Consider the following 26,770-nt stretch of genomic DNA (forward strand, 5'->3'; position numbering starts at 1 on the left):
GCACCTGTCCGGTGGGGGCACAGCTCGGGGCACACAGACACAAACTGCCTCAGACTACTTCTTCTTTTTCATCTCCTTGCTACGTGGGTTTCGTACCGACTTTGGAAGCTTCAGATGAACGCATCAGACATAATTGTTGTTGTCTTTTTAAATTCAGTGTCCATTTAAATCCGAGGCGAGTTGAACAAGTGCCTACACGAGGCAGATGGACAGAGCATCCGGAGCGCTGGGTCTTGCGCACCATCTGTTCCACCTGGCTTGGAAAACATCAACCACGTACGGCTTAATATCGTGTAATGTGATTGGCTACGACTCAAAGCCAGAGGGGGCTTGAGTCAGTGCTCTGAGTGAAGTCCAAGTAGAAAACATTAAAAATGCATATTAGGAAAAACACATGTGAACATTGTTAGGGAGGAAAAAGATGTTTTTCTTATTACATATTTATTTATATTTTCATATACTTTGTACATATGTATTTGTAATAATAACATGTATCTCTGGAGAACAGGGGACATGGCGTCAGGATGGAGGGAGGGCGGGCGTATTAGAGGAATGTCACTTTCTTTTGTTTTTACCCATTTAATTACAAGATCATTGTCATCATAATTGTTCAGTCAATGATATTCACAGTCCCATTTCACAAGCTACAACAAAGATTTCCTAAAATATAGGTTGACATATAAAACTAGCATTTTTTTAAACACTGTTGTGGAGGATGGGGATATCTGGGGTGACCAAGTACTGCAGCTATACCAACTAGATAACAAACAGGCAGATTGGGGGACTCTTATTGTGGAAGGTAGGCGTGTGTGAATACACACCAAGGGACTAAGAGAGGTGTACAATACACACGCATACACAACATACACACAACAGTTCTACACGGTCTTCATGCTTCAACAGAACCTCAGATTAGTCTTTTTTTTTTCTACATCAGCATCAGGTTATTAGAAACGACAACCACATGTGGGTCCAAAATAGCAGAAGGAAAATTCCCTCAAATAGAGAAAACAAACTCAACAACATAGGTTTCCATTCCAAAAAGTACTCCATGTCCTCGGAGCCACACTGAAAATTCATGACAGATTTCAGACAATGTTTGGGCTGTCACACTTCTCAGACACCGGCTAAAACCTAACCATCTTCATCCCGTGGTCTGTCTGTGACAGCCTCGCAAACAAAGTTGCCAACTCCTCTCCAGACTACAAACCCTATTTTTTTTCAATCCACGTCTGTAAACAGAACCCTTTGGAGAGTGTGGCAGATTGGCCGCGAGTGCAGAGCACCGCTAACACACTGGAGTCCATCCAGGGCGTGATGGTGCCAAACAGCAGCACACACAGGCCTGGATCACTCACACACACACTGGACCGGCACATCATCGACATGTTGTTACTCTTGTCACTTTTCTGAAGCTGACTGAGAGTTAGTGACCCCATTTTGTTGATATCATTGACTGTATACACTCAATCAAAAGCATGTAAATCAACTGAAAGAATCCAGTGAAATCGAAACAAAGATGTAAGACCTGATTGGTTGATAGCAAATAAGGCAGCGAAATAAAAATAAAACACAGCGAAAACAAGTTTAAGTTTCAATTTGGTCTTTGGTGTTGTCTCTTACTGAGAAAGAAATGTCCAGCAAAAAGAACATAAAAATAAAGATAACAGAAGATAAATAACAGCCGTTTCTCTGTCAGAATCTGAGATGGAACCACTTTAAGGGTCCAGGAAACGCTGCCTGCCCGAGCAGTGAACGACATGATGTTACTTCATTAGCAAGTCTGGAGAAGTCCTGCACAGTGCAAAGAATAAATGCCCCAATATCAAGAACAAGTAGAGAGGAAGGGATCTTCATGAGATGTGCAAAGGCATCATGCATTAGACGTCACTTAGCGTGAGACGACACAGGGAGGCAGGAGGTTCTGCATTGGGACTCAGCGGCCAAATGGGACCGGCTGAGTCCAAACACTTGGTCCTAAAATGCATATGCCACAATTCCTGAAGAAGTCTGTTCAACACTTCATTATTTTCTTTCTCAATGTTTATCCTAATATCTAATATAATCTAATATATTCTAACATCTAACCACTTGACTTCCCTCTCATAGAATAACAAAACCATCCAGAGACTGAAGGGGGCCGGGGGCCTCAGCAGCCAGTGTTAGTGTTTGATTGCATCACTGTTACGTACTGTGATTATAGCACCACTCCAACAGAAAACAATGCCTTGCTACAAATAAGAGCAAGCGCATAAAGGAATATTGTTGGGGGGGGGGGGGTCTGTCTGAAAGGTGACTCTTCATAAAGTAGGTTCAGAGAATGACAAAGTGCAGGGCGGCAAGGGGGCGGGGCTTACAAAGAAGTGCGTATCCTCGTGACCAGATATGTGAATGCAGGTTTGGGGCGAGTAAGAAGTGACCGGTGACACTGCAGAACAATGTGTTCTTTTTTTTTAAACAAGATGGCATTTCCTTGTGACCGTATATGGAGGTTTGGGGGGCGTGGCTTATGTGGATTGGTCCTTCTGCAGGGCTGAGATGTTGAGGGTGGGCGGTGCTCGCCCGCTCCACTCCTTCAGCAGGCCGTCCTTGAATTGGAGGTTGAGAGCGGGCAAGGGGACGCCGGACTCTGCCGGCGGCTGGCTGAGAGGGCTCGACACGCCCGTGTCCAGGTCAGCGAGCTGGCTGCCATCCTGCCAAAACGGAGCAGAGGTCAGAGGTCAGATCACACGGCACAGCAGGGTGTGGTACAAGGATGTGGAGACAAAGGCAATGATCTAGTCCAGCAAGATGGGATGTGTCTGACATGAAACCTGGCCACTTTATTTTAGGTACACCTGCTTTTAAAACTCAAACATGGATTAATTATAACACTCAGTATCTCACATAATACCACCAAACACACTTAAAGCTCGGCTCTTACAGCTTACTGCTTGCTTATTGCAATTTAAATGGACGACAACATCACTGACTGAGGCACTTAGAGATGCAGAGAGCTACGCTACACTGGGCACCTTCACGCTCCCTTCATTCATGTCTACACATTCATTAGTCTACACTACACTGTGGCCGTTTGCTGTGTATAAGCTACGTTTCTGTTTAATGAAACCATTCTTTTCTCCACTCCTCCCATTTCCACTGCACCTTGTTAATTCTTTTCTTTGTTGTAAGCATTTTTAGAACCGGGCGAGCTCTTACCTGGAAAGACTGAACAAAGCTCAGCACCTTCAGCGATAGCTTGCGACTGGAGTGAAGCAGCTCTTGGAGGCTGAAACGACAACAAACTTAGGGTCTAGCCGTGTCACAACACCACACCGCGGCTGCTTGTCTACACACACTTAAGTGCTTTGTTTTGTTTTGCTTTACCTCTCGTTGCAGCAAAGTTTGTGCGAGGCAATTTTCCGGCACACTTTGCGGTTGAGCTCGGAGCTGAAGAGGGGCATGCCGAAGCAGAGCTCCAGAGGGACCCACTCATCTTCAGAGGATAGAGCTGCCAGAGAGAGAGGGAGAGAGAGAGAGAGAGAGAGGGGTTTGTAGAGGAGCGATGAAGAATTGATGCAACATAGCAACTACAGTCTGTCTGTTTCTAGAGAATATGATCACAAAAGACCCACTAATTACTGCCAGTCCTCCATTTAAGCAACACATTATTCCCTTTTGTCTCTCTCTGATTAAAATCAAATCAGCCTCTAATAAAAACTAAAAGCCAATAAAGCAAATGTTTCCTTCACATACCGTCTGTTTTTCCTTTGCCTTCCCCGTTGTTCTCTTCTGCCACCAGCTCAAAGGACTCTGTGCTGCCGTTGGTGTCCAGGCCGCCTCCTAAGTGAGTGTCTCCTTGAAGGGAAGAAACAAGTGTGATCATTAAGACGCTGCACGGCTGATTCTGGGAAACCACTCGCAGCAAAGCTTAGAGCTTGGATGACCTTCAGTTAAAAACCCTTCAATGGACGACTTCAGTCCAAGGTTTCCCTGTAGATGGACTTATTGTTACTTTCTGATTAAAAAACAGGAATTATAAAAACAACAATGCCGCTTTTACGTCCATAACTACCTAAAAATAACTGTAATCGGTTACCTCGGTGAGATTCAACCATTCAATCTGAGGGAAAAGGCTAAGAATGTTCGATCCACGTCCATTAGCAAAGGCTATCACAATAAGGGACATTTACACAGACAAACCGCATAATTAAACTGGATTGCCAGCAATTCTTATCCAATTTGTGTAATTAGTGCCAATGGCCATTACAGCCAAGGACATTGTTCCTAATACAGCTTTATGTCTCTTCTGTCTAATGTCCCCATGTAAACATACAGTACATCAACACACACACAGGCAAACAAGAGAGCATAACAGGATTTGTGTGGTTCTTTTAGTGTCCAATATGGGATGTTTCAATACAATTGAAAGTGATGTGTGTGTGTGTGTGTGTGTGTGTGTGTGTGCCCCCACCCCTGCAGTCGGTGGCGTCGCTGGCCCTGCGGCGGTGCCTGTTGTTGGAGTTGAGCATGGTGATGTAGCCGCACTGGTGCTCCAGATCCACGTGCTCCTTCAGCTTCTTCAGAGCCTTGTGCACGCACATGTTGGAATAGGAAAACTCTACACAGGAAGGAGAGAGAGAGAGAGAGAGAGAGAGAGAGAGAGATGTTCCCATGTCAACAAAACGACAGCCTTAGTTACAGAAAATGCCATTTAAAACCCTGGACATCATAGAGAGAAAGAAGCGCTGTGTGACCGCTGGACTGAAGAATTGTTAATCATTTACAGGCAGCCGGGCACTTAAAGCATTTTAACGTGACTTTTATCGAATTAGTTAATCCTCAGTTTACTTAAGGAAAGTGTGTTGTGCTGCAGTGTGTTTCCAGCGAGCGCAGCCTGCCCGTAAATTCGGGGAATAGTTCCAAGAAGATGAAGTGAGACTCATCCTTCCCATTCATCTCCCGTGGATCTGCTCCAGGTCCTGCATTGATCAGATACGCAACGCTAACCTCACTCATCTCCTGGCTTTGGGTATTCGGAAGGAGAAGTAGCCTCGAACACATTATGTTGTAAGCAATTCTATACTTTTCTTGCTTTAATTTCCCCATCATCTGTTTTGCAAAATACTGCAGCTTGACTGAGGAATGAACTCTCTCGTCTCTAAGCTAATGCCTTAGTGCAGTGATGAGTCATGAACACCTGCATTATTAGCATATAGGTTGTGAAATGTCAATTGGCAATTACCTCCTTTCAGATCCTCCTCATCAAAGGGGAAGGGGATGTGAACGGTTTCTCCATGGCCGTGCATCCCGTGACCCTGAGTCGCACAGAAGGAGGAGAAGAAGAAGAAGAAGTTTTCCAGTGGCAGTCCTCATTTGTAACTCCTAAGTCTGTCTGTCTGTCTGTGTGTGTGTGTGTTTTACCTGGATGAGTACAGCGGAGTGTGTGAGGGCGTCGTTGAGCATGGTCAGCACGTTCGACGTGGGTACGACTCCAGGGTCGTGACCCCAGGAAGTGATCAGCAACCTGTCGTACGTCTGAACACACGACAACAGAGAGAGAGAGAGTGTTTCTATGAATACTTCACGGTGAGAGACGGTTCAAACTGAGATGTGAAAGAAAGCATGAAGGGGAGAAATCCATACCCTTCTAAACTAATTAACCTGCAAACACATCAACCTCCCACTGAGAGGAACATTCCAGCTGATGAGAGATGGAAATGAAGTCCAAACTTCCCGACGTGTTGCCATATTCTCCTGTGTGAGCTATTTACCCACAACCCCGGGGGATTGTACAGATTCCCAGTGTCAGATTCCCTTTTGTTCCCTGCCTCCTCACATTCCCCAGATGGTTTGGGAATTCCACGACCGCCGCATGGAAAATGTAGGACCCGCTGTGTGTAATGGAGTGATTGAGGTGCTTGATTGACCTCACAGTGAAACGGAGAAGGCAGGATTGAATGAAGGAGAATCTAATCACACATTTGACCTGGCCAACAATGTGTCCTGACATTTTACTCGCACTCTTATCATATTTGTACGCTCGTCTCTTATCTGGACAATTAGCTCACCTACAAAGGGTTTTCTCGTTACGTCAACATACGTTTGCGTGCTGGATTGCGAGTTTGGTCTGACCTGGAATATGTCGGGCAGTTTGCGGAGCCTGGAGCCTTTGGAGAGCAGCAGCGACGGCGGGCCCTGACCGGTCACACGGTACAGGTAGAGCTTGAACCAGATGGAGCTCACCTCGGGGATGGCTGGGCCAATGTGCTGCAGAGGGGGAAACACACACACACACACACACACACTCATTTCTCACACATGTACACACAGAAACACAGTAACAAAAGAAAATGCTGGTGCTTCTGTTCCACAAGATAATAACAGGGATTTATAACTGAAGCTAATAATGCTGAGATAATTAAGAAAACATGTCATTGAACTCCACTTCACACAGTCAGGGACCAATGAATGGAGCTTTTACATTATCTGCTCCTGTGTGTGTGTGTGTGCCAGAGTGTGGCCCCCCTCTATCTTTGTGTAGTCTTGTTGTCAGGGGCAACAGCAGGCTGAGCACTCACACGAGTCACACATCACCTTGGGTACACATAAGTGCACACACAAAGCAAACACACAAGCATCCCACTAAAACATACAGAGGTCCCTCAACAATAACACACACACACACACACACACACACACACACACACGTGATATGCAATCCCAGCATGCAGCACTCTAAGCCCCCCCTCCCCCCTCCCCCAGATGTCACAGGTGATGTACCTGAGGCGTGCAGCTGCTGATGGGCCGGATCTCATTGCTGAGCGGCGCCATGGAGACCAAAAGCTTGTAGTTTTTGTTGAGGACGCGGCTGCAGGTGGCTTGGTCCAGACCCAGCAGGCTCTCACAGCGCAGCATGTCCAACGGGAAACCTGGCGCGGGACGAACGGGAGAGAGGGAATGAGTGAGTGCTATTCTGCTCTGTGCTTTGAGGGACATCATAGATTCACAAAGAAAAGAGGCCAGAGGATGAAGGCGGGAGACAATAACAGGAACAATGACATTCAGAGCAAACAAAGATTATCTGTGTCCACGTGAGGAAAGCCAGACAACTTAGCCTGAACATTTGTAAAAGTGGTTTAGGCACTCAATAATAAATAATCAACCATAATCTGATATAGAAGCTGTGTCTGCGTCTGCTGTTACAGTCGGCCAACGACTCCCCAACAATCCAATTTTCAGAGATATGCTGCCTGGTGATCAGAATCATCAATCCCTCACTGTCTTATAAAGACAAACGCAACTTTATTGCCTTTAAATAATAAATGGCTGCAGCACAGAAGGGATCAGGAGTGATACCTAAGGAAAGAGACTCGCTCTGTTGGGGGAATTCACTAAATCAATCCCGCCGTCTCGCTAAATGAAGTCACGACTCGACTCGTCAGAAATCTCGTGTGATCGTTTGTTTTTTCGCTGTAGCCCACACACACACACACACACACACACACACACACACACACACACACACACACACACACACACACACACACACACACACACACACACACACACACACACACACACACACACACACACACACACACACACACACACACACACACACACACACACACACACACACACACACACACACACACACACACACACACACACACACGTCAGAGGGTGGAAGCAGCAGTTTGGGGAAGAGTGAGAGAAAAGACAATGAGAAGTGAGGCAGTCAGCCAAAGCAAACAAACGGCGTGGAGTGGCACAATAAAACACAGAGAAGATTGGCTTTGTCTGGGTTTCTCTCTGCTGATTGCCCTGGAGGGGCCGGCGAGAACAATACGTCTTTACAACGGATTCACAGTTTGACTCTTAATCCAGAGACACGCCGCCATATTTAAGAGACTCGCTGCAGGAGAGACAACAGAGGCAGCCTGGAGTCACAGTAATAAAGTCATCAGCAATCATTTTGTGCCAAAAGCAGCCCGATAAAACAGAGCTGTGTTAACTTTGTTACCTCCAGAGGCGTCTCCACCTTTTTCATGAACTGAAGTATCTTTTTGTTGCCAATTTGAGCAGCCTCAATAGGAATTGTTCTGTTTAGCGGCTTGGAACTCTTTGCAGCAAGGACGGCTAAGAAGGTGCTTCAGGTAATCACAAAAGACAATAACTGCAAAGCGCCTAAGCAACACACACACACACACAGATGTGGGAAGGAGTGTGTTTGCGTGCAGCATGTGGCTCCTGATACTGACAGGACAGTGTGTACTTACCTATATTTGGAATATCAGGTCCCTGGTCCTGAGTGAGTTCTTTGTTGTAGCGCAGGAAGAGGATTGTGTTCTTCAGGGTCAGAGCGTGATCAAAGTAACGCTGGGCCTCGCCCTCTGCCGTGCTCTCCACCTGCGGGACGGACAGCAGGAAGGAGCTTCAGATCGGAGCACATTATCTTTGAACACGTGAACATCAAGCTAAATAATATAGGGGACAAACGTCTAAAGGATCCTGTTGTACTTGGAACCTTTTGATGTTTCTTTGTAAACGCCAGCTGTTCTCACCTTCTCCAGCTCTGCGAGGAAGCTGTCCAGAGTCTCGTCAGAAAGCTTCCCCACCTCGAACATGGTCACTGCATGACTCTTCAGGTTCTGAGAGGACAAAGCCAAAGCAATCAAACTCAAGCTGTGATATCGACAACGTCCAATGAGAACTCATGCAGACACACTTCTGTATCTGTCCTTTTCTATTTTCATAAGACTTAGGAGTATTGACAGGTGTGTGTGTGTGTGTGTGTGTGTGTGTGTGTGTGTGTGTGTGTCACTGACCGGGGACAGGTTGCCCATCATGAGGAATGCTGTCAGTGTGGAGTCGAAGAGGAAGGCGATCCTCTTGGTGGGAGCAGCTGGGACGCTCAGGCTGCTCACACTGGTTGTGTCTGCTGCAGAGAGGAGACAGTGACTCATGCATCAAAACCAGCAGCCGCACAAAATGAATCTCTGCTTTACGAATATGAGCTTATGAAGGAAACTTGATATAATGTTTACAAGGACGGCATCTTGATTGAAATGAATGACAATTATTCACCGTGCATGTAATGTGAAAATTAATCAGTGTGAGCGAGCCGACAATATCAGCTTAACAGGCATAATAAATATGAAAATGAGACCAAAAGAGCCAAACTGTCTCACAGACTTTAGAAACCATGACTGAATTTTCATTGGGATTAATTAGCACTGTTCTTTCAAAAGCTTCGCAAAAAAATAACCAGGAAGTGCTTTGTGCTCACACATCATTAAAAGTTGTGGTGCATTCATTTGCAGCGTGTGTGTGTGTGTGTGTGTGTGTGTGTGTGTGTGTGTGTGCGTGCGTGTGCGTGTGCGTGTGTGTGTGTGCGCGCCCAGACAGACCTTGGTCCTCCAGGCTGGTGGTGTCTGTGTCGGTGGCTGAGGAGCCTCCCTCCATCACCGGACTGCCCTGCTCCCAGGACAGCAACATCTTCTGGGGGTCCATGGTGCTCCTAGCAAACAAGACACAGAGCCGCACTCAACACACTAACACACACCATACAGATACGGACACCAAGGCTCATACTAACGGCTGAGGCATCTTAAGGTCACGTTGAATACTTGAAGGATAAATTAAATAATGGATAAAAACCCCAACATGTTTAATGAAACTGGTTTTATTTGTAGTATTTCCTCAAATTGTTTTGATTCGTTTCAGAGATTCCCAGAGCCACCTCTACCTGCAGGGGGCGCCTCTAGTGCTACACAGTTTGAGAACGGGCTGTGTTCAATGATGTGGAAGTGCTGTGGTTCAACAGAGGGCGCCAAACTGCCTCTTGCTTATTGAACTCATTTGATTGCAACCACAAAGTGATCATTAACATGTAGTTGGGCAGAAAAACCTCAGGCCAATACGTCTTAATAAAACATAAAGACAGAACGAGATGTCTAAGTGATGGAGGGAGGGAGGGAGGGACGTACTTGAGTCTGTTGACAGAGGGGGCGTTCTTCCAGGTGGGGTGGAGCTGCTCCGGGCTGATCACTTGTCCTTTCTTTACAGCGAAGCCGAGGCGGCAGTACATGGACACGGCGTTCTGAGGAAATCACAGCGGAAACAATCATCAGTCCCTCACTAAAGAGGAGATTGGACATCATGACGGTTTCATGCGTTCCAGAAGCAGTTTGGTCTAGTTAGAGATGATTTAGACTTGTTGCTATCTGAGATGGAGCAAAAATGTGTGTGTGTGCGTGTGTGTGAAACAAATGGATCTCACTCAACATTAATCAGGTGACTGGTTGAAGGGAAATTATAGATTTGATGGATTTCTCCGTGTTTATTGGCGTCTGTGGCATCTGTCTCGCTATGATGTAGCTCTCAGCGTCAGAGGACGCCGACGCCTCGTGTTTACTCCTGATCTTTAGAAGCGCTGAATTATGAGTGGAGCATCTCACATTACACGTCTCTCTGTTTTTACAAATAGCCTCAGGAATCAGACAACTGCATCACACAAACACAGCATTAAGGCTGCCACTGCATCGCGCTAAGCCTTCCAGTCTTTGCCACTTTTCCAGAGCAACATTATGAATATTCAGCTGCCAACACGCACCACTAATAATGATAAAGCACCGTCACTACAGCCTGGAGGTTAAACAAGCGCTTCCAACCCTGGATGACTTCACTCCCCTTGACTCGGTTCCGCCCACCGACACAATAATTACACAAGATTCATGAGCTCTACATACGTCTAGGTCCACTGAAAGTCAAGCTTTTAGATTTACAACAACAAGTACACGAGTATCAGAGCAGTGTTGGAACACTCAAGACAAAGACGTTCAATCTGAAATCTCCATCTTAATAATATGGACCCTTCCAGTGTAACGTGGAGATTGGACCTTGTTACACTCGTCCAAACACCTTCAATCATCCGGATGATAAAGTTTACTGAGTGTTATTTTCACTGATTTGATGTGAGGCGGCGGCGGCGGCTCAGACTTCGCTGGCGTCGGTGTTGATTCACGAGCGCACAAACCGGCCTAAAGTACTGCCTGGATCATTTCTGGTGATGCTCATTTGATGCCTCGCGGCATCTTCAATAAAGAATTCCAGACATGAAAAGGCAAACGCTGTGTACTCTCTAATTAACCGCCGTTCATCCGTCTGTCTGCCATTTCAATCTTTTCATTATACACTTGCTGCTCCGTCCCGATCTGTTCAGACAGAGGCCAAGGCCGTCAAGGATGGCCGGCTTGATTGCTTTCAACACCTCAATGCCTGGGAAGTGCACGAGGTCGACTCTTAGCCATCGTAGCATCAAAAGAAGCGCGGGGAGGAAGCGTTTTCAAGTGGACGAGGGCATGAAGTAGACATCACTAAGGAGAAAGTTAGACACAAGCAGGATGGAGGAAGGATCTCCACTAAAGTGACCTCTCTGGGGTCTCAATCACTTTTTCTGCCGCGACAGGCTTTTTCCAGAGGGACCATCTACGGGATTGCTTTCAACAGTTTGCTTGAGTGCTGCTTCTCAGGCAAAAGATGAGGCTGAATGAGACGAGTTCGCCGATTCACACTGGAGGTCGTAACACCGAGGAAGAGTTCTCTGATGGGAGCTGAACTGGGTCGCACTCCAGCAACAATTCAACTGGAATGTTCTGCAGCAGTGTCACAAGGCAAGCTGAAACTTAACTATCTGTGTGTGTGTGTGTGTGTGTGTGTGTGTGTGTGTGTGTGTGTGTGTGTGTGTGTGTGTGTGTGTCTGTGTCTGTGTCTGTGTGTGTGTGTGTGTGTGTGTGTGTCCCCTACCTCTAAGCTGCCTGTGTGAGTATCTATCCACAAAGAGAATTGTATAGAAATCTTCCCTTCAAATCCTCTCCCTCCATTTTCAGAAGCTACATTTTGTACGATGCCGTTGGCGTAAAGCGAGAAGACCAAACTCACGACCAAACTCACGACTAACAAAATAATTTGATATTTTTCATTCTACAAAATGCCTGAATCCTAATTTAATAACCACAAACCTTTGGAAAACAAATGCCGACTGCAAAGAAACCAGCCAGAGACAACAAATTGGTTTCATTTCTCATTGTGAGCGTTTAGTTGTGTTGAATGGCAAAGATAAAACTGAATACTTGGAGACACAAACACACACACACGGGACAGACAGCTGGAGTGTGTCTCGTGTGTCAGGGTCAAGTCTGAGAGACAGATTCTATATTTTTCATGCTTTTGCCAGGATCAAAGTTTCATAAGTGAATGGATACTAACCTTCACTAAGCCCAAGTCGATCTCCAACACATTCGCCAGCTGAACGGCAAAGGAAAGACGAAGATGAGAAACGGTAAACAACACACGCGCACACACAGCAATGTTACCTTACAACACACACACACACGTACGCCGTACCTCCGACACGTTTGTCTGCTCATCGATGGACACAAAGATTTTGTAGAGAAGTGTCTCAAAGTAATCACCCTGCACGCGGTTCATGACAAAGCCTTCCAGCGGCGGCACTGAAAGACACACGAGCAACGGCGCTATAAACAATTACCCATAATGCACCTATATGGTTCCACTTCAGGGACCGACATGAAGCCTGAAGTGGACATTTAAGGAAATTGCACAGGGGAAGATAAAGGTGCTTCAGGAGGGAAAGACTGAGGTGAACATGAGCACACACACTTACACACTCACACACACACCTACCTGAGATGCAGCTGTCATCAGATATGGGGACATCCAAGTAGATGAAGCCGCGGTTGTACAAACCTGGATTGAAAAACATTCAGAACAAATCCACATCACAAAATACAAAGTGACGTCTTTGACAAATTGCTCATTTTATATAAGAAAAAGTTTGAAAGAAATTTGAGAAGCACATGCAACTCTTTGGTATTTGTGTTTGTTTTTGAGATAAATGCAGAGGTAATAATGGATAAGTGGGGAGATGAGGTGAACGCTCACTTAAGACCACATTGTACTCCATGGATCCGCCCAGCTGAGGGCCGGAGTCGATCATCTTATCGATGGCCTTCTTCTCCGCCTGAGAGCAGATCTGTAGGTACGCACAGTTTAACGATTCACAGTCACAGAAAAGGAGCAGGGGCTTATGGGCAAATAACTTCTAATAGCTATAACACACACTCAGCTGGTGTCGTACCCTGATATCGTCCTCGGTGATGTACCCCGTCTGTGCCACCCACCACGGCTCCACAGAGATCTCCACTGGTTTGGATGGTAAAAGGTCCCGGGCAGATTTCCTGCGGAAGAATTTCTGACAGAGGAGAGGAGAGGAGACTGAGATGGGCTGAGAGACACTGAAGACTCTGATGAAGGGGGGCGGGGCGGTGATGGTGGTAAAAGTAGGATTATTTAAAAGAATGAAAAGCCATATCTCACTTTGGATGATCTACACTGGTTCATGAGGTCGATGTACTGGTTTCTCCCGATGCCAAGCAGCCTCAGACCTGTGGGATGATGGGAAATAAGTCAACTCAAAGTCCTTCTCCAACAATGGGCTGGGAACTTGGTGGCTGTCTTTAGATTGCAGCCTGGTAGGGGTTAGAACATTTTTAAAAGCTTTTTAGTAAGAAGTTAAGTTTATAAAGTGGTTTGCACAGTGATTCAAGCAGCACAGCCACAGAACACAAACACAGTGAGAGCCTTTCAATCCATTTCTATCATGTTATTGGGATAAACAATGGGCCTTCTATCAAAAGTTTTGTGGCCACTGGAATGCCAAGGTGTCCATATTTTGGCACCGGATTCCAGCCCATTAAAGCCGCCTCTCTGTGGCGCACAGGCCAGGAACGGGCAAGAGCAAAGAATGCTGGGAAATATGCCAAAGCATGCAGAGACCAGCGAGGGACGTTCATCTGTCTCCCTCCCAGAGCAGCAGAGTCCAACACCGACATCCTGCTGATTCACATCCACCAAACATCCTCCAAAGGTAAAACTCCACACACGCACACAGACACACACACATGCGTCAACCTGCCTCCAGGGAGATTAGGAGGAAAGCCTCAGACAGCCTGCTGGCAGCCTTCTGTCTCTGGGGCGTGCAGGTCCAGTGCTGCCGGGCCGGAGCCAGGACCCGACAGCACAAAGTCACCAAACCCTCCGGCTGCCCCTCGCTCCCCTCTCAGCTCTAACGCCACGTCGTCAGAAAATTCCCGAGGGAACTCCGTTTCCCCCATTACGTCTCTGCGACACAACAGCACATCAGGAATGCGTCTCATGGCAATGCTCCAGCTTTCTGAGAAGTAAGTTTGATTCACCATGAAATAGGATTTGTAGATCAGCCGCTCCGGAACCAGCCGGGGCCTCGGGTTACCGGGCGCAAAATCCCAGCCTTGCATCTATGACTCACCCTGATGTAAGGCAGCCAGACAAACTATGGCGCACAGAGACGTGTGACATTTGCAACTTACTGCAAGACGGCGCTTTGGGCAGCTGTGTGCCCACGCGTTACGCTTGCTAAAGCTGAATACACGAGCGGCGGGCTGCTCCCATCTTTCACCAGACCTCTCCTCTAATCATCGGCTCCATATTCACGCAATCACACACCACCAGCCTGTAATCAGTCCCCTCCCAGTCGCTGCTGCACCACATTACCAATAACACCAGACCTATTGGCTTCACACAGGTGCTGAGTTTCCATTCATTACATGTCCTTTTGCCACAGTTTGGACTCTGGAAACCCAAAGCTGCAGCTAAGGAAACTTCCTTCTACTTTCATTTATTTGCTCACCTTATCATCAGTTAATGCAATAACCTAGCAGCCATGTTTGAGTTCCTCTGAGATTCAGAAAGGAGAACACGTTACTAATGGAAGAGTAGAAGCCGCTACCAGTAATTACTGTTAGAGCATATTAATAATCCTGTGGTAATCACACAGTCACATCATATACTGATGAATTCCACAGCTCATTAAAAACGCTGCTCAAACGTTAAGGCTAAGCTATGAAAATTGAAAGAACTGTGAAGAGAGAAAGGCTGAACACACACACACACACACACACACACACACACACACACACACACACACACACACACACACACACACACACACACATACACACACACACACACACACACACACACACACACACACACACACACACTCAGTCACTCACCCACACACTCACACACAAAGCAGGTGTTCACACAGCCCAGTGAAGTGAATTCAGCACTGAAGGGAAAAGAGGAAACAGAGAAACAGAACAAAGAAAAAAGGAGAAAAAAAAAACTCACAGTCAGCAGCAGTGAAGTTGGGCAAGGAGTCGTAACTCTTCTCACTGTTCATAATATCCTGGAGGTGGGGGAAAAAAAGAGGGGAAAGGAGCAGAGAAATCAGAGAAAGGAGGAATTAAAGCGATTTCTCTTCACCCCCTCTGCGTCCCTTCCCTCTGATTAATAACAGGATTAGCAGATCTGGCGCCCACGCTAATTTCTGCTCCCCGTTTTCATTAAACGCTTAAGACGGATTATCGGAGTATGTCGCCGCCTGCAGCAGTTCAGCAAGCCACAATGGAAGCACGGTGAAGTTTGGAGAAAGTGGGTGACGCATTCTTAAACTTCAGCTTCAATCTCCACTGTATGTGATGACGTGGGTGGACGGGGATCTGTTTGTGTTTGTTCCTACGCCAAGCGAAGAAGAGACTGAACGCTGCAGGTATTTGTCACCTGTTTGGATGAAAGGGAAGGTATATTAAATGTGGAACAGTTAAATGAGGCAGATAGAAGACCATCTGCCCACGTGGAGCTGGAACTGCTAACTGCCATGACGAAAGAGAGGAAATGAAATTATAGCGACGCAGCATTCTTGTAGCCGTCAGAAGGTAATCAGGAGCGGGATGACATTCCCTGGGATGTGAACACATGGGCTCAGTCTGTCATATCTAATTGAGAGTGTCAGGGAGTCAAGGAGAATTCTCGCTGGTCAAAGTCTGTCGCCGCGTGATGCAGTGTGTGCCATGCTCAAACAACACACTCAGCTTTATCAGAGCCCAAACTCCACTACACGGGGGAACAAAGAAGACTTTGGCTGGCTGTGTTTGTCCTGAGCTCAGGCCTCTGAACTCCAACGCCAGGCTTGAACAGATACTGACTGACACCTAGTGCCCGACTGAGGGCAAACCGTCACTTTGCATTTTCCTCTAAAACACTGTAATGTCCTCGTAACGGCCTCGGCGTGTCGAGCAATGCGTGCCGTGTTACGCCATGTGCCCTACTTAACAACATGCATGTGACAAGTGCATGACCCAGAGGAGGAGGGGCCATGTTTATGATTGGCAGTCTGTGCGCTCAAATAGAGAGGATTTAAGGTGTATTTGTTACTGTAAATACACATCAATATGTCTAAATTATGTTGAATTATTGTAAAATATACCAAAACTATCATATACTGTGACACAGGGGAGCTCGTTGTAAGAAACACAGCGAGCATCCTTGCAGCGTGGTGTCTTAAATGTCTTCTCCTGGAGGCCTTCTGTTAATGACACCAAAATTGAAGACATTGTTCCATTTAAATGAACATCGCCTGGATCCCCTCTGCTCAATTAGACTCTTTGCTGAGGCACGACAAGGAATTTCTGCTTGGCCCCGAGGATTTCACCCCGGCTCAATGTTGTTACTAAAGCACCCGCGGGTTCCTTCGACCGCTCATGTTATTGTCTCGCCCCGCAGAAAAGCTAAACTCCAACTCCTGAATTGTCCACATCTCTCAGTCCGATCAGCTGTTTGAGCCGCTTCCTATCAGCATCAGACCCGACACTTAATCTTCCCACATTAAAACGCTGATGGTTGTAATCTATACGAGTTCCTTACCTCCATGATTCCTATGTAATAGGAGAACGGAGTGACGCGCAGCCCCTTGACCATGATGTCAGACAGATGGTAGGGGTAGAGCATCAGGTGGTCCCGGCTGTACTTCAGCAGCTCCTCGTAGTACTTGCGTTCATCCTTCCTCACGTGGCGCACTGCACATCAAAACACACACACACACACACACACACACACACACACACACACACGAGGGGTTAGAACACAGAGAGCGCTTACAGGCAGCTTCTCCCTCAATCCATGTTAGAAAAGGAATATTGATCCTGGACCACATCCCCACAGTTCCATCATTGCATTCATCTAAAGCCTGTTAATGACATTTGCACTGAGCCTTACTTGCTAATATGATCAATGCTCTGCTGATTGAAGGTGAGCATGCTTAAGGATAATGTCAACGTCTCCCAAACTGCAGGTCATGATCATACACATGAGCAAGAGCACAGAAAGAGAATTGATCCTGTGATACAGTTAATCTATTTACAGTTGACCTTAAGCAGTTCCAATTGAGAACCATACTAACATACGTGAATGCTCATTGTTTACATGGATTAGAAATCTGCACAGGAAGGACAAACGTGCTCACCTAGGTTATTGCGGAACCGCAGCTGGTTGCGGATGCTGTAGAGCAGCACATGTTTCTCATACTCGCGTTGTGAGTTCCCCAAACTCTGCAGAAAACACAGCAAAGGTGAGACAGGATGGACACAGCAGGGACACACAGCAGGGACACACAACAGGGACGAGTGTGTGGGCAGCTCATCCAGCAGCACAAAGCAATCAAGTGGTGCTGCAGCAGAGGCGCCGGCTCTATGGATGCTCTGGGGCTGGAGCGCACTGAACGTTTTCTTTCATTCTGAAGTTTAAAAAGCAGATCAGCTGGTGTCGTACTGATATGACATCATCATCTTACTAGGCTGTAATTAATGAAGACATTTATTTGAAAGCAAGGTGAGGTCATCAGATCACCTGTAGACAGAAGACGATACGGCTGCATGAATGATCTGATCTCCTTAAGAACATTCTACATGAACTACATTACAGAACATGTCTTTGTGTATTGGAACACATTGGCTTCATGTCGTGCTCAGAGATGGAATTACAAGCAAATTTGCCTCACACATGCATTTAAATCACTCTGCTTTGCATTATGACTCAAGTCAAAGAGGATCCAGTGTTTAGCCTTGAGGACAAATGTGTGTGTTGGTGATTCTCCAGCTGCATCCTGCGCCTAAGTCTGCATGCATCACTCCCATGAGTTACAGCTACATTCTGTACCCGACATCTTGGCAGAACATCAATGAATACAGTGAAGAGAAGCAGCAGTGATCTGAATCCCCGCGACGACTTCCTAACGTGGCGCCCCCCCTAAACAAACAGAGGCGTCATGTGACCCTCATGCAAGCAGTGAGTCCCCCTCCCCTCCTCCTTCGCCCCACAGGCTGTAAGTCATGATGTCGTCTAATGATGCTCAGTTACGGCTGAATGGTGAAGCTTCAGCCCGCCGCAGAGGTCGAGTGCCGGGGCGCGCAGTGACATTGACAGCTCGGTCCCCGGTGCCGCCTCGGTGGAAGGAAACACTCCGTACCTGTTTGACGTTAGCCGGCAGCTTGGTCCACGGATAATTCTGCCTGATGTGGAATTCTACGTCCGTGTTCATCGCTAAGCTAGCAGGCTAGGCGCAGAATCACCTCAACGCGTCCACACACACGGGCTCCCAGGGCGGGTCCACGGTGACTAAACACGCCGCCGACAGCCAGCGAGAGAGCGAGCACGGCGGGCTCCGATAAGTGGAGGTGTTTGTGAGCTGCGGTCTTATTTTCTGTCACAATAAACCTTCACTTCCTTGTTGTATTTTCGAGCGAGCCGTTCGTCACGCTGCTGGCCATGTACGTCACTACCGGCCGAGGCGTGAGCGCGCGCTCGGCAGGGAAATAAATAAATAAAACAAAAATTAAAAATAGATCTAATGGTTCATCTTAAGAAATGGTTAATGAAGTTGTATGCTGTTGTATGTATTTATGTACAGTTTTAGACTTAATACCAGATACGTAGATAGTTTCCAAGCCCCTCGTAGTTTTTAATTCTAAAAATGTTTAACAATGTTGTAAAATAAATCAATCTTTCAGCTATGCTGTAACAAAGGTTTTCGGAAGTCAAATTCGAATTCAAATCCAAAACAACGTTAACTGTGTACAAATGACAGACGTCAGTAAGTTGTACCATTAATTCAGTTAATTGTTTTAGGTTCTCTCGTCATGTTCAGTACTTTGCTCCTCACAAAAAACAACTGTAGGAAAAACTTGTAATTGTATAAAAAAACATACTTCAGTAACTTTCTCTGTAATGTATTACATGTAGATTGAGGTGACAAGAAATGTCCACGGAGTCCAAATTAATTTCAATCTATGTAAATTATGTCACTGTGGTAAATTGTTGTTGTTCTTGTTGGTGAATTGTGGTGTTGGTGTTTTGGTCAATCAATGCTGTTAATATTTCTTCATAAACAGACGTGTTTTCAAATATTTGACTTTGCAATCATTTATGAACCGTTCGATTTTAAATATGGCACATAGCACACAATCTCCTGCTCCTCAACCTAAATATTTTGTAAGTTGCCTTTGTCAGATTTGGAGCTTTGCCCCTGAAGGTGTCTGTAGTAAGCACCATGACCTGTCAGCATTAGGCTGTCACTTGGTAACCGGTAACACAGTGTAGGATTTCAGTCCAGCAGTGTGTGCTAGTGTCACAATGTCTCACTTACTGACAGCTCACATTCCTTCAGCTATGTCACTCAATCTGTCCTCATAAATCTCCAGTTCCTTGTCATATGCAGCTAAACAAACATGACAATATTTCATCTCACTGCCTCGGGAGCTGCAAGAACTTTCAGTGAGGAGAGCTAAAGATAAGTTTGCTTGTTCGTGTAGATACTTAGCACCAAGAGAAGGAGGCTTCAACGACAGAACCATCTCTCGATCTCTCCATGGAGAATAGAAACTATTTCAGGATTTCCTTTATTTAATGACAATGGTCATAGGTCAAAGTGTTTAAGGAGATTATGTCTCGGCTTGTTCTTGTGTCTCAGCATGAGAGATGGACAAATATATACTGCTTCTGTTCACTTTTATTATTATTCTGTCACAACAACATGAGTGGTTAGTTGTTAAGAACTATTTTGTTTTATGTCCTTGTAATTGCCTGTTTTCCCTCGTTGTTCAAAATAGTTTTCCTGTCTCCAGTGATGGACTATACAAAATCAATTTGACAATCTGAAATGGACTTGTTTGCTCAGCCAAGACTGTTTTCACAAATACTCAAAAACTTCTTGTAGTCAAGTAGTTATGTAATGTGACACACACACACTTCCCCAGGGTACACACTCTAAGTGGTGAGTGTAGTAGTAAAAGCAGAAGTAGCAAAGGTTGCAGCATTTATCTCCATTTATGCCCATGCATGAGAAACTGCAGAGAAACACTGTGCCTTTGGGCAAACCCAGATGGTTTCTCACAGCTGTTCGTCCTGATTGAGCTGGCCCATCAGCACTCCTCTATATTTACTTACTTCCAGTGTTACACATAAGACTCATAAGACAGAAGCAGAGAGGATCGGAACAGCGTAGGAAGAAGGATTACTTGCCTTGGATACTTGAAACAACACCATGGTGAGCATCAGCACTGAGTCAGGACCCCGTGCTGATTCTCCCCCAGGCTATTGTAAACACTCTCTCCTCTGCACCCTGGCAGAGCTTTTAAGCCGGCAACCGGGTACCAAACAGCTCCGTGTCACATGAGAGGCCTTGCTGAAGTCACAGTGGTCCAGAATACTATTCTTAGCTGCAGGAATGTACACAGTGGCCTCATGGCGAGCTGCGGCTCCTGACTGGAAAGCCGCGCTGCGTCTCCGTGTCATGCTCCTGGTCTCTCTCTGCCTTTGCTCCGCACCCGACACTCTCTCTCCTCTTTTGACAATGTTTTGGCTTTTTTTGGATTACAGACGACACATTTTCTTCTCAGACTAGAGTTGCTTTGGATCATATTGATGGAGAGGAGGTAAGGATTGACGGGGTCACTGACATCACTGATGCAGGTCTCCCACACTAATCTGCTGCAATATCATGACGTATTGCTTCAGTGTGAAACTTCATTTGCGTAACAGCCTTAATCCTCGATTCTCCAGTGATAATGTGTGGTTTAAGTTTAATTTCTAATAATTGTATAGATTATGAATACTGTAAATTCAATGTTTAGGGAGTCAGAGCCAATAAGAGCTAAAGTGCGTCTGCCCCATGTTGGGAAGTCGTTTTACTTATTTACCCTATGAATAAAAAAAAACAATATTATTTTAATTGTTTCCCATAAATCAAATCAAATATATCCACTGGTTGCTGGTGATTAACTAGAAAGTAATAAAAGGGTGTGAACACGTTTCGTACTCTTCATTACGACCAGCTTTTGTTAGATTACATTGTTTTTGGCATCGGATGATCACAGCCCCGGAGAATAGCGTCAGTTGTGAAATGTCACTCATCGTCACAGACATTTCATAATCTACAATAATGATTAGAGGTCTAAATATGTATCGCACAGGGACGTCCCTCTGCCTGGGAGTAAATCAGTAGCTGTCACAGGGGTGATTAGAAGCCTTAGTGTTGATAATAGCCCAAAGAAATCCACCTATTCTAACTGACAGGAGGATAATAAGCCCAGTGTAAAGGGGGGCACAGGCGGAGAATAACATAGGAAACAGGAGGAAAGAGAATAATGAAGACAATTTGGAAAATAGCAAAAGGAACCGGGGGGGTGAAAAGTCCAAACAGAGAAAAACAGATGGCCTGTTGACGCAAATCTGATGAAATCTAAGCCCATTAGAGATGAATGAGGGAGATGTGGTCAAATGCTGCACGGACGTATCGAGATAATTTAGGAGAAGAGCTTAAAAATAGAATTCTGTGAGTCACTAATCGTCACATTAACGACAGCTGCTGTGCACGTTAAGCTCGCGGGGCGGCTCAATGGAAGGAGGCGCTGTCAGGTCTGTGCTGTAACATGAGGGATACACTGAGTTGATATGAGGACAAAGGTCAAAGACAGACTGGAGAGAGACAAAGCGTGCATGATTGAGGGATTTGGTAGGATGTGCTGCTGTGGGTATACCCTGGCTGAATAGAACCAGCACAGGCTCACACACAAGTACAAGCATTCTCAAAATCAGATGATGATGATTTCTCACTCCTCCTTCCTTTTTTCTTTCCATCTTCCATTCCTTCCTCAGGATGGCCTGTGCAACACGTGACGTTTTCTCTCTTAAAGACTCGGAGCTCCCGTTCCAGCTACTCAGCCAGCTCAACATCCTTCGACAGGATGGTATCCTGACCGATGTCCTGCTCTGCACCGAGCAGCAGGAGATCCCCTGCCACAGGAATGTCCTGGTGTCCAGCAGCCCGTACTTCCGCGCTATGTTCTGCAGCAACTTCCTTGAGAGCAGCCAGGCCCGCGTGAATCTGAAGGGGATCTCATCCGATGTCCTCTGCGGCATCGTGGACTACGTCTACACGGGCTGCGTCACCATCACCATGGACATCGTGCTTCCGCTCATGCAGGCAGCGTCCATGCTTCAGTACGGGCGTCTCTTTGAGGCCTGCTCCGCCTTCCTCCAAGAGCAGCTGAGTCCAGAAAACTGTCTGAGCATGATACGACTCTCTGAGATCCTTCACTGTGAGAGTTTGAAGGAGAGAGCGAAGGAGATGGCCGTCAGGTGTTTCTCTGATGTGGCTGCCACGGAGGACTTCTGTGAGTTGTCCCTCCAAGAACTCATGTGTTACTTAGAAGATGACCGACTCTGCGCTGAGGAGGAGCAAGTGTTTGAGACCCTCCTGGCGTGGATCCACCATGACCCGTTCTCGCGACAGGGCGCCATCCACGACCTCTTCAAGAAAGTTCGACTTCGCTACATCCACCCGACTTACCTTTTCCAGTTCATCGCTAACGACCCCTTGGTGCAGTCCTCCTCCCTTTGCACGGAGATCATCGAGTCGGTGCGTCGCCTCATGCTCACCGTCAGCAGCAAGTGCAGTCGTGAGCTGAAGCCTCTGTGGACCACGCCGCGGCGTTACACCTGCAGAGAAACGCTGGTGGTGGTTGGAGGACGCAAAAACAACGAGCAGACCTCACGAGAGGCCTTGCTCTACGATGAAAGGACTCATCGATGGCAATGGTTGGCCAAGCTCCCTCTGCGCCTCTACAAGGCAGCGTATGTGTGTATTCATAGCATCCTGTATGTGGTCGGCGGCCTCAGCCTCTGCATGACGTCAGGCGACAGCTCAGTCAGCGCCACGGTTTACACTCTCTCGCTAAAGACCAACCAGTGGCGGACTGCTGAGCCGATGCTGGAGCCGCGGTACGCACACCAGAGCGTGTCCTACCTGCACTTTATATTTGTGTTGGGAGGAATCGGGATCGACAAAAAAATCTCTCAGTCGGTGGAGAGATACAACAGCATGTTCAACCAATGGGAGGCCATGGAGCCGATGCCCACGCCCGTCCTGCACCCGGCAGTCGCAGCCAACGATCAGAGGATCTATGTTTTCGGGGGAGAGGACGCCATGCAGAACCCCGTCAGACTGATTCAGGTAGGAAAGGTTAAAGGTTAACTTTGGAGTTTAAAGGTCTACAAAGAAATGACACACAAACAGATCCTCACTTTCTTCTGCTACTATTTACTATTACTATTCTTTCAGTACTGAACAGGGTGATTGATGGTGCTGGTTGATGTGTGTGTGTGTGTGTGTGTGTGTGTATGTGTGTATAGGTGTATCACATCGCTCGCAACTTGTGGTCCAGACTGGAGACGAGGACGGTGAAAAACGTCTGCGCTCCTGCTGCCGTCATCGAGGACAAGATCTACATCATCGGAGGTGAGATCAGTGGAGAAGCTTCATCACCTTCATGTTCATCTGATAGACAAAGTCACTAAATCCCCTCTCTCCTCTTCAGGCTACACCAGACGAATGATCGCCTACGACACCAAAGCCAACAAATTTGTCAAGTGTGAGAACCTGAAGGAGCGCAGGATGCATCACAGCGCCACGGTGATCAACAACAAGCTCTACGTGACCGGGGGACGCATCCTCAATGGACACGACGTCATCGAGGACTCGGACTGCTTTGAGTGTTACGACCCAAAGACAGACGTGTGGACCTCCAAGGGCTCCCTGCCGTACAAACTGTTCGACCACGGCTCCCTGCCACTCGTCTGCATCTCCAACAGATCCAACCCGCCGTGACCCAGGCGTCCTTGTGCCCCTACGCTTTGCTCCGCAACCCTCACCTCGCCTCACCTCACCTCAGCTCACCTCACCCGTTTGCTTCATCACCTCGCCTCTATCTGCACCAATGGAAAACCGTTTCAAACTGACTGCATTCCTTCACGCAGCTCAGCCTCGGCCTCAACTTCGCGGCACGTTTAGGCCAAGTTGACTATTATCTACGGCGTGTGTGTGTGTATGTGTGTGTGCACCTGGGGTGAAAATAGAAGTGCCCAGCGATTAACAAGGGGCAGACACACATCAAGCAGCTGTCAGACACACACTTGTAAGCCAAAAAGCTCTTTCCACAAGTGTTTGATGCTAACTTAAGTGTTAATGCTTTGATTTCGCTGACATTCACACACACACAGCCTGTCTGCCCGCCTGGCTGACTTTACTAAATAGTGTGTGTGTGTGTGTGTGCATGTGTGTGTGTGTGGCTGCAGGTTAAACATCTGTACCCTGCCTGTCTTGTGAACAGATTACACATTATTTGCACTTTGAAGATAAAACATTCCTCCTTGAATCAATCGAAGCTCTCAAGCGTTTAAAGTTGCCAACCAATGAACTCTCTTTGCCAAATAAACCTAAAAATTAGCCGCTAAATTAGCCGCACCGTCCCACATGTTTTCTGATTGTAGCTGTGCAGAACAGTTTGACTTAAAGGAAATCATCCGGGCCGACACAACCTCCACTTTCTCTCTCTTTCTTATTCCTCAGACGTGCGGCTGTTACCTGTGGGAGGATTCACTCACACAATTTGGAAGCAGAGACTTAAGATGTTTGTTTTTAAACCACTGTGAATGCAAACATGTGTGTCCTTCAGTGGTCGTTTACCTTTCCTTTGGCCTTTATTGTGTTTTTGTGGCTAAATCAGGCAGCTAAAGTGATGGATGTTGATGTGTGATGAAGGGAAGTGTGTGTGGTGAGGCTACAGCGACCTACAGAGGAGACAGAGCAGGAGACAAAGACACATGCACTATGCTGGTGTTTGACCTGCAATGCACTCAAATTGACTGGTCTGAGAAGGTTCTGTGAGAGGATGAAGTAAAGATGAAACTGTTTTTAAACATCCAACAGGACACAGCTGCTCCCGCCTGCACAAACGGCCCCGAGAGGCTCGCATCTGTAATGAGGCGGCGGAGGACTGGTGTCTCGTCTAACTACCGCTCCTGTCTGTACCTCGCTCCCCTCTTGACCCTCCTGGCACTTACATTCATTTGGGTGTCCAACAGTCCCTTGCCCCCTGGTTACAGTCGCCATGGCAACCTTTTATATCACCCCGTTGTAGCGTCCCGTGGCACGTAGCGCTGTCATGACTCTTTAAGACTGAATCACCGCTCCACTACATGACGCCAAGGGTTCTTTTGCTGTTATTTGCACAACAGAGAAAGATTTGAAAGATTTCTCTCTAAAATGTAGAATTGGACATATCTGCTTACATTTTTGGAGTCAGTTTCCTTGTGTGCCTTGCTGTTTCCAGAGGATAATGTGTGTATTTGTATGTGTATTGCACTTACTTACTTACTTGCTTTCAATCTCTCCGCACACAAGAACAACTGCTAGACTGTCTGCAGTTGGATTTAGAGCCGATCTAAATGTGTGAGCGGCTGAGTCACACTCTCTCCATACTCAAGGGAAGACTGTTGACAGCGCACAGAAGCATGTTCACCGGCTACCAAGGGACACATTTGCTCTTCATACATCAACAAACAAGTACCTGTGCCTTCATTAAAATACTGCAGAATATTAGCCTCAGTCATGTTATTCTGATGTAATGCATTTTGATATGAAGCCAAATCCCTGTTTACACTGAATGGGAGATAAAGTTCATAGGACGTCACGTTAATACGACCGTCCCGTGCTGAACCTCTCGCCTCTTTAGGTCACATTTTATCTTTGATGTGTGTTTGGCACACACATGTAGCCCAACGTCTCCTGTTACTCATTTCCCCTTGAGAGGCTGGCTGTGTGTACGGTATGGCCTATTTGTACGCAGGCCTGGGGTTTAAGTTTACCTTAGGGGCCAGAGATACAGGATAAAATTTCACTTTTACATTTTAATCCCAGTCCATTAGCGGGGCAACCATTGAAACGGGCCTAAGAGCTGCGACCAAAAGGGAATCTCATTGCGCTCCACATTAGCGAGCCCAGAGTGTTATTGAGTTAAATGGATCCTTGTTAGTCCAGTCACTCAATATCCTTCAGTCAGAGAGTGTGTGTGTGTGTGTGTGTGTGTGTGTGTGTGTGTGTGTGTGTGTGTGTGTGTGTGTGTGTGTGTGTGGCCTCAGCAAGGAACCAAATCATTAACACACACACATATCCATCAGAGCACTTTTGTTGTTTGAAACACAGAACCTAACACCTTCATACTTCGAGCCTCTCAAGACCCGACTGAATAGTTTCCCCCCTCAGCTAAGTCCGATGTCATTCGCTCCATCCACTGAGCCAGAGCAGCGTTTAACAAAAGCACCTCATGAAAGCTCTTGCTGAGTTGATGAATACACAGCCTGTCCTGGTTGTTTACCGATGTGTGTTTGCGTGCCGTCTTACCATGGAAACCAGTGTGTGAGGGTCACCCTTCAGGGCGGCTGTGGCATGGCAGGTTATTTTCAGTGTCTGTTACTAACCCATGAAGGG

At 46.7% G+C, this 26,770-nt stretch overlaps 2 protein-coding genes across 3 annotated transcripts; one reads left to right on the top strand and one right to left on the bottom strand.

Annotated features, from left to right (window-relative positions):
- Positions 1–894: 894 nt before the first annotated feature.
- Positions 895–18,708, bottom strand: fam91a1 (family with sequence similarity 91 member A1). Of its 2 annotated transcripts, none has more exons than XM_076139391.1 (24): positions 18,413–18,708; positions 17,411–17,495; positions 16,813–16,964; positions 15,238–15,295; positions 13,384–13,451; positions 13,145–13,258; positions 12,949–13,039; positions 12,691–12,753; positions 12,391–12,497; positions 12,253–12,291; positions 9,972–10,084; positions 9,393–9,502; positions 8,811–8,920; positions 8,547–8,633; positions 8,262–8,391; positions 6,763–6,911; positions 6,115–6,249; positions 5,404–5,517; positions 5,225–5,297; positions 4,454–4,600; positions 3,736–3,837; positions 3,367–3,490; positions 3,199–3,268; positions 895–2,693 (listed from the first exon to the last, which is right to left on the bottom strand). In XM_076139391.1, exons 1-24 carry the CDS (start codon positions 18,482–18,484, stop codon positions 2,508–2,510), a joined length of 2,499 nt encoding a protein of 832 aa, XP_075995506.1. In that variant the 5' UTR covers positions 18,485–18,708; the 3' UTR covers positions 895–2,507. The 2 variants fall into 2 exon arrangements, with proteins under 2 accessions (XP_075995506.1, XP_075995505.1); XM_076139390.1 differs by having other exon boundaries at positions 8,811–8,923.
- A 3,370-nt stretch (positions 18,709–22,078) lies between these two features.
- On the top strand, positions 22,079–24,109 carry klhl38a (kelch-like family member 38a). The gene is made up of 3 exons (XM_076139392.1): positions 22,079–23,455; positions 23,635–23,740; positions 23,820–24,109. Exons 1-3 carry the CDS (start codon positions 22,100–22,102, stop codon positions 24,107–24,109), a joined length of 1,752 nt encoding a protein of 583 aa, XP_075995507.1. The 5' UTR covers positions 22,079–22,099.
- The last annotated feature ends 2,661 nt before the right edge of the window (positions 24,110–26,770 follow it).

Source organism: Genypterus blacodes, unplaced genomic scaffold (assembly GCF_046128005.1).
Source record: "Genypterus blacodes isolate CSIRO-AG114 ecotype Tasmania unplaced genomic scaffold, CSIRO-AGI_Gbla_v1 ptg000438l_1, whole genome shotgun sequence".
Taxonomy (NCBI): Eukaryota; Metazoa; Chordata; class Actinopteri; order Ophidiiformes; family Ophidiidae; genus Genypterus; species Genypterus blacodes.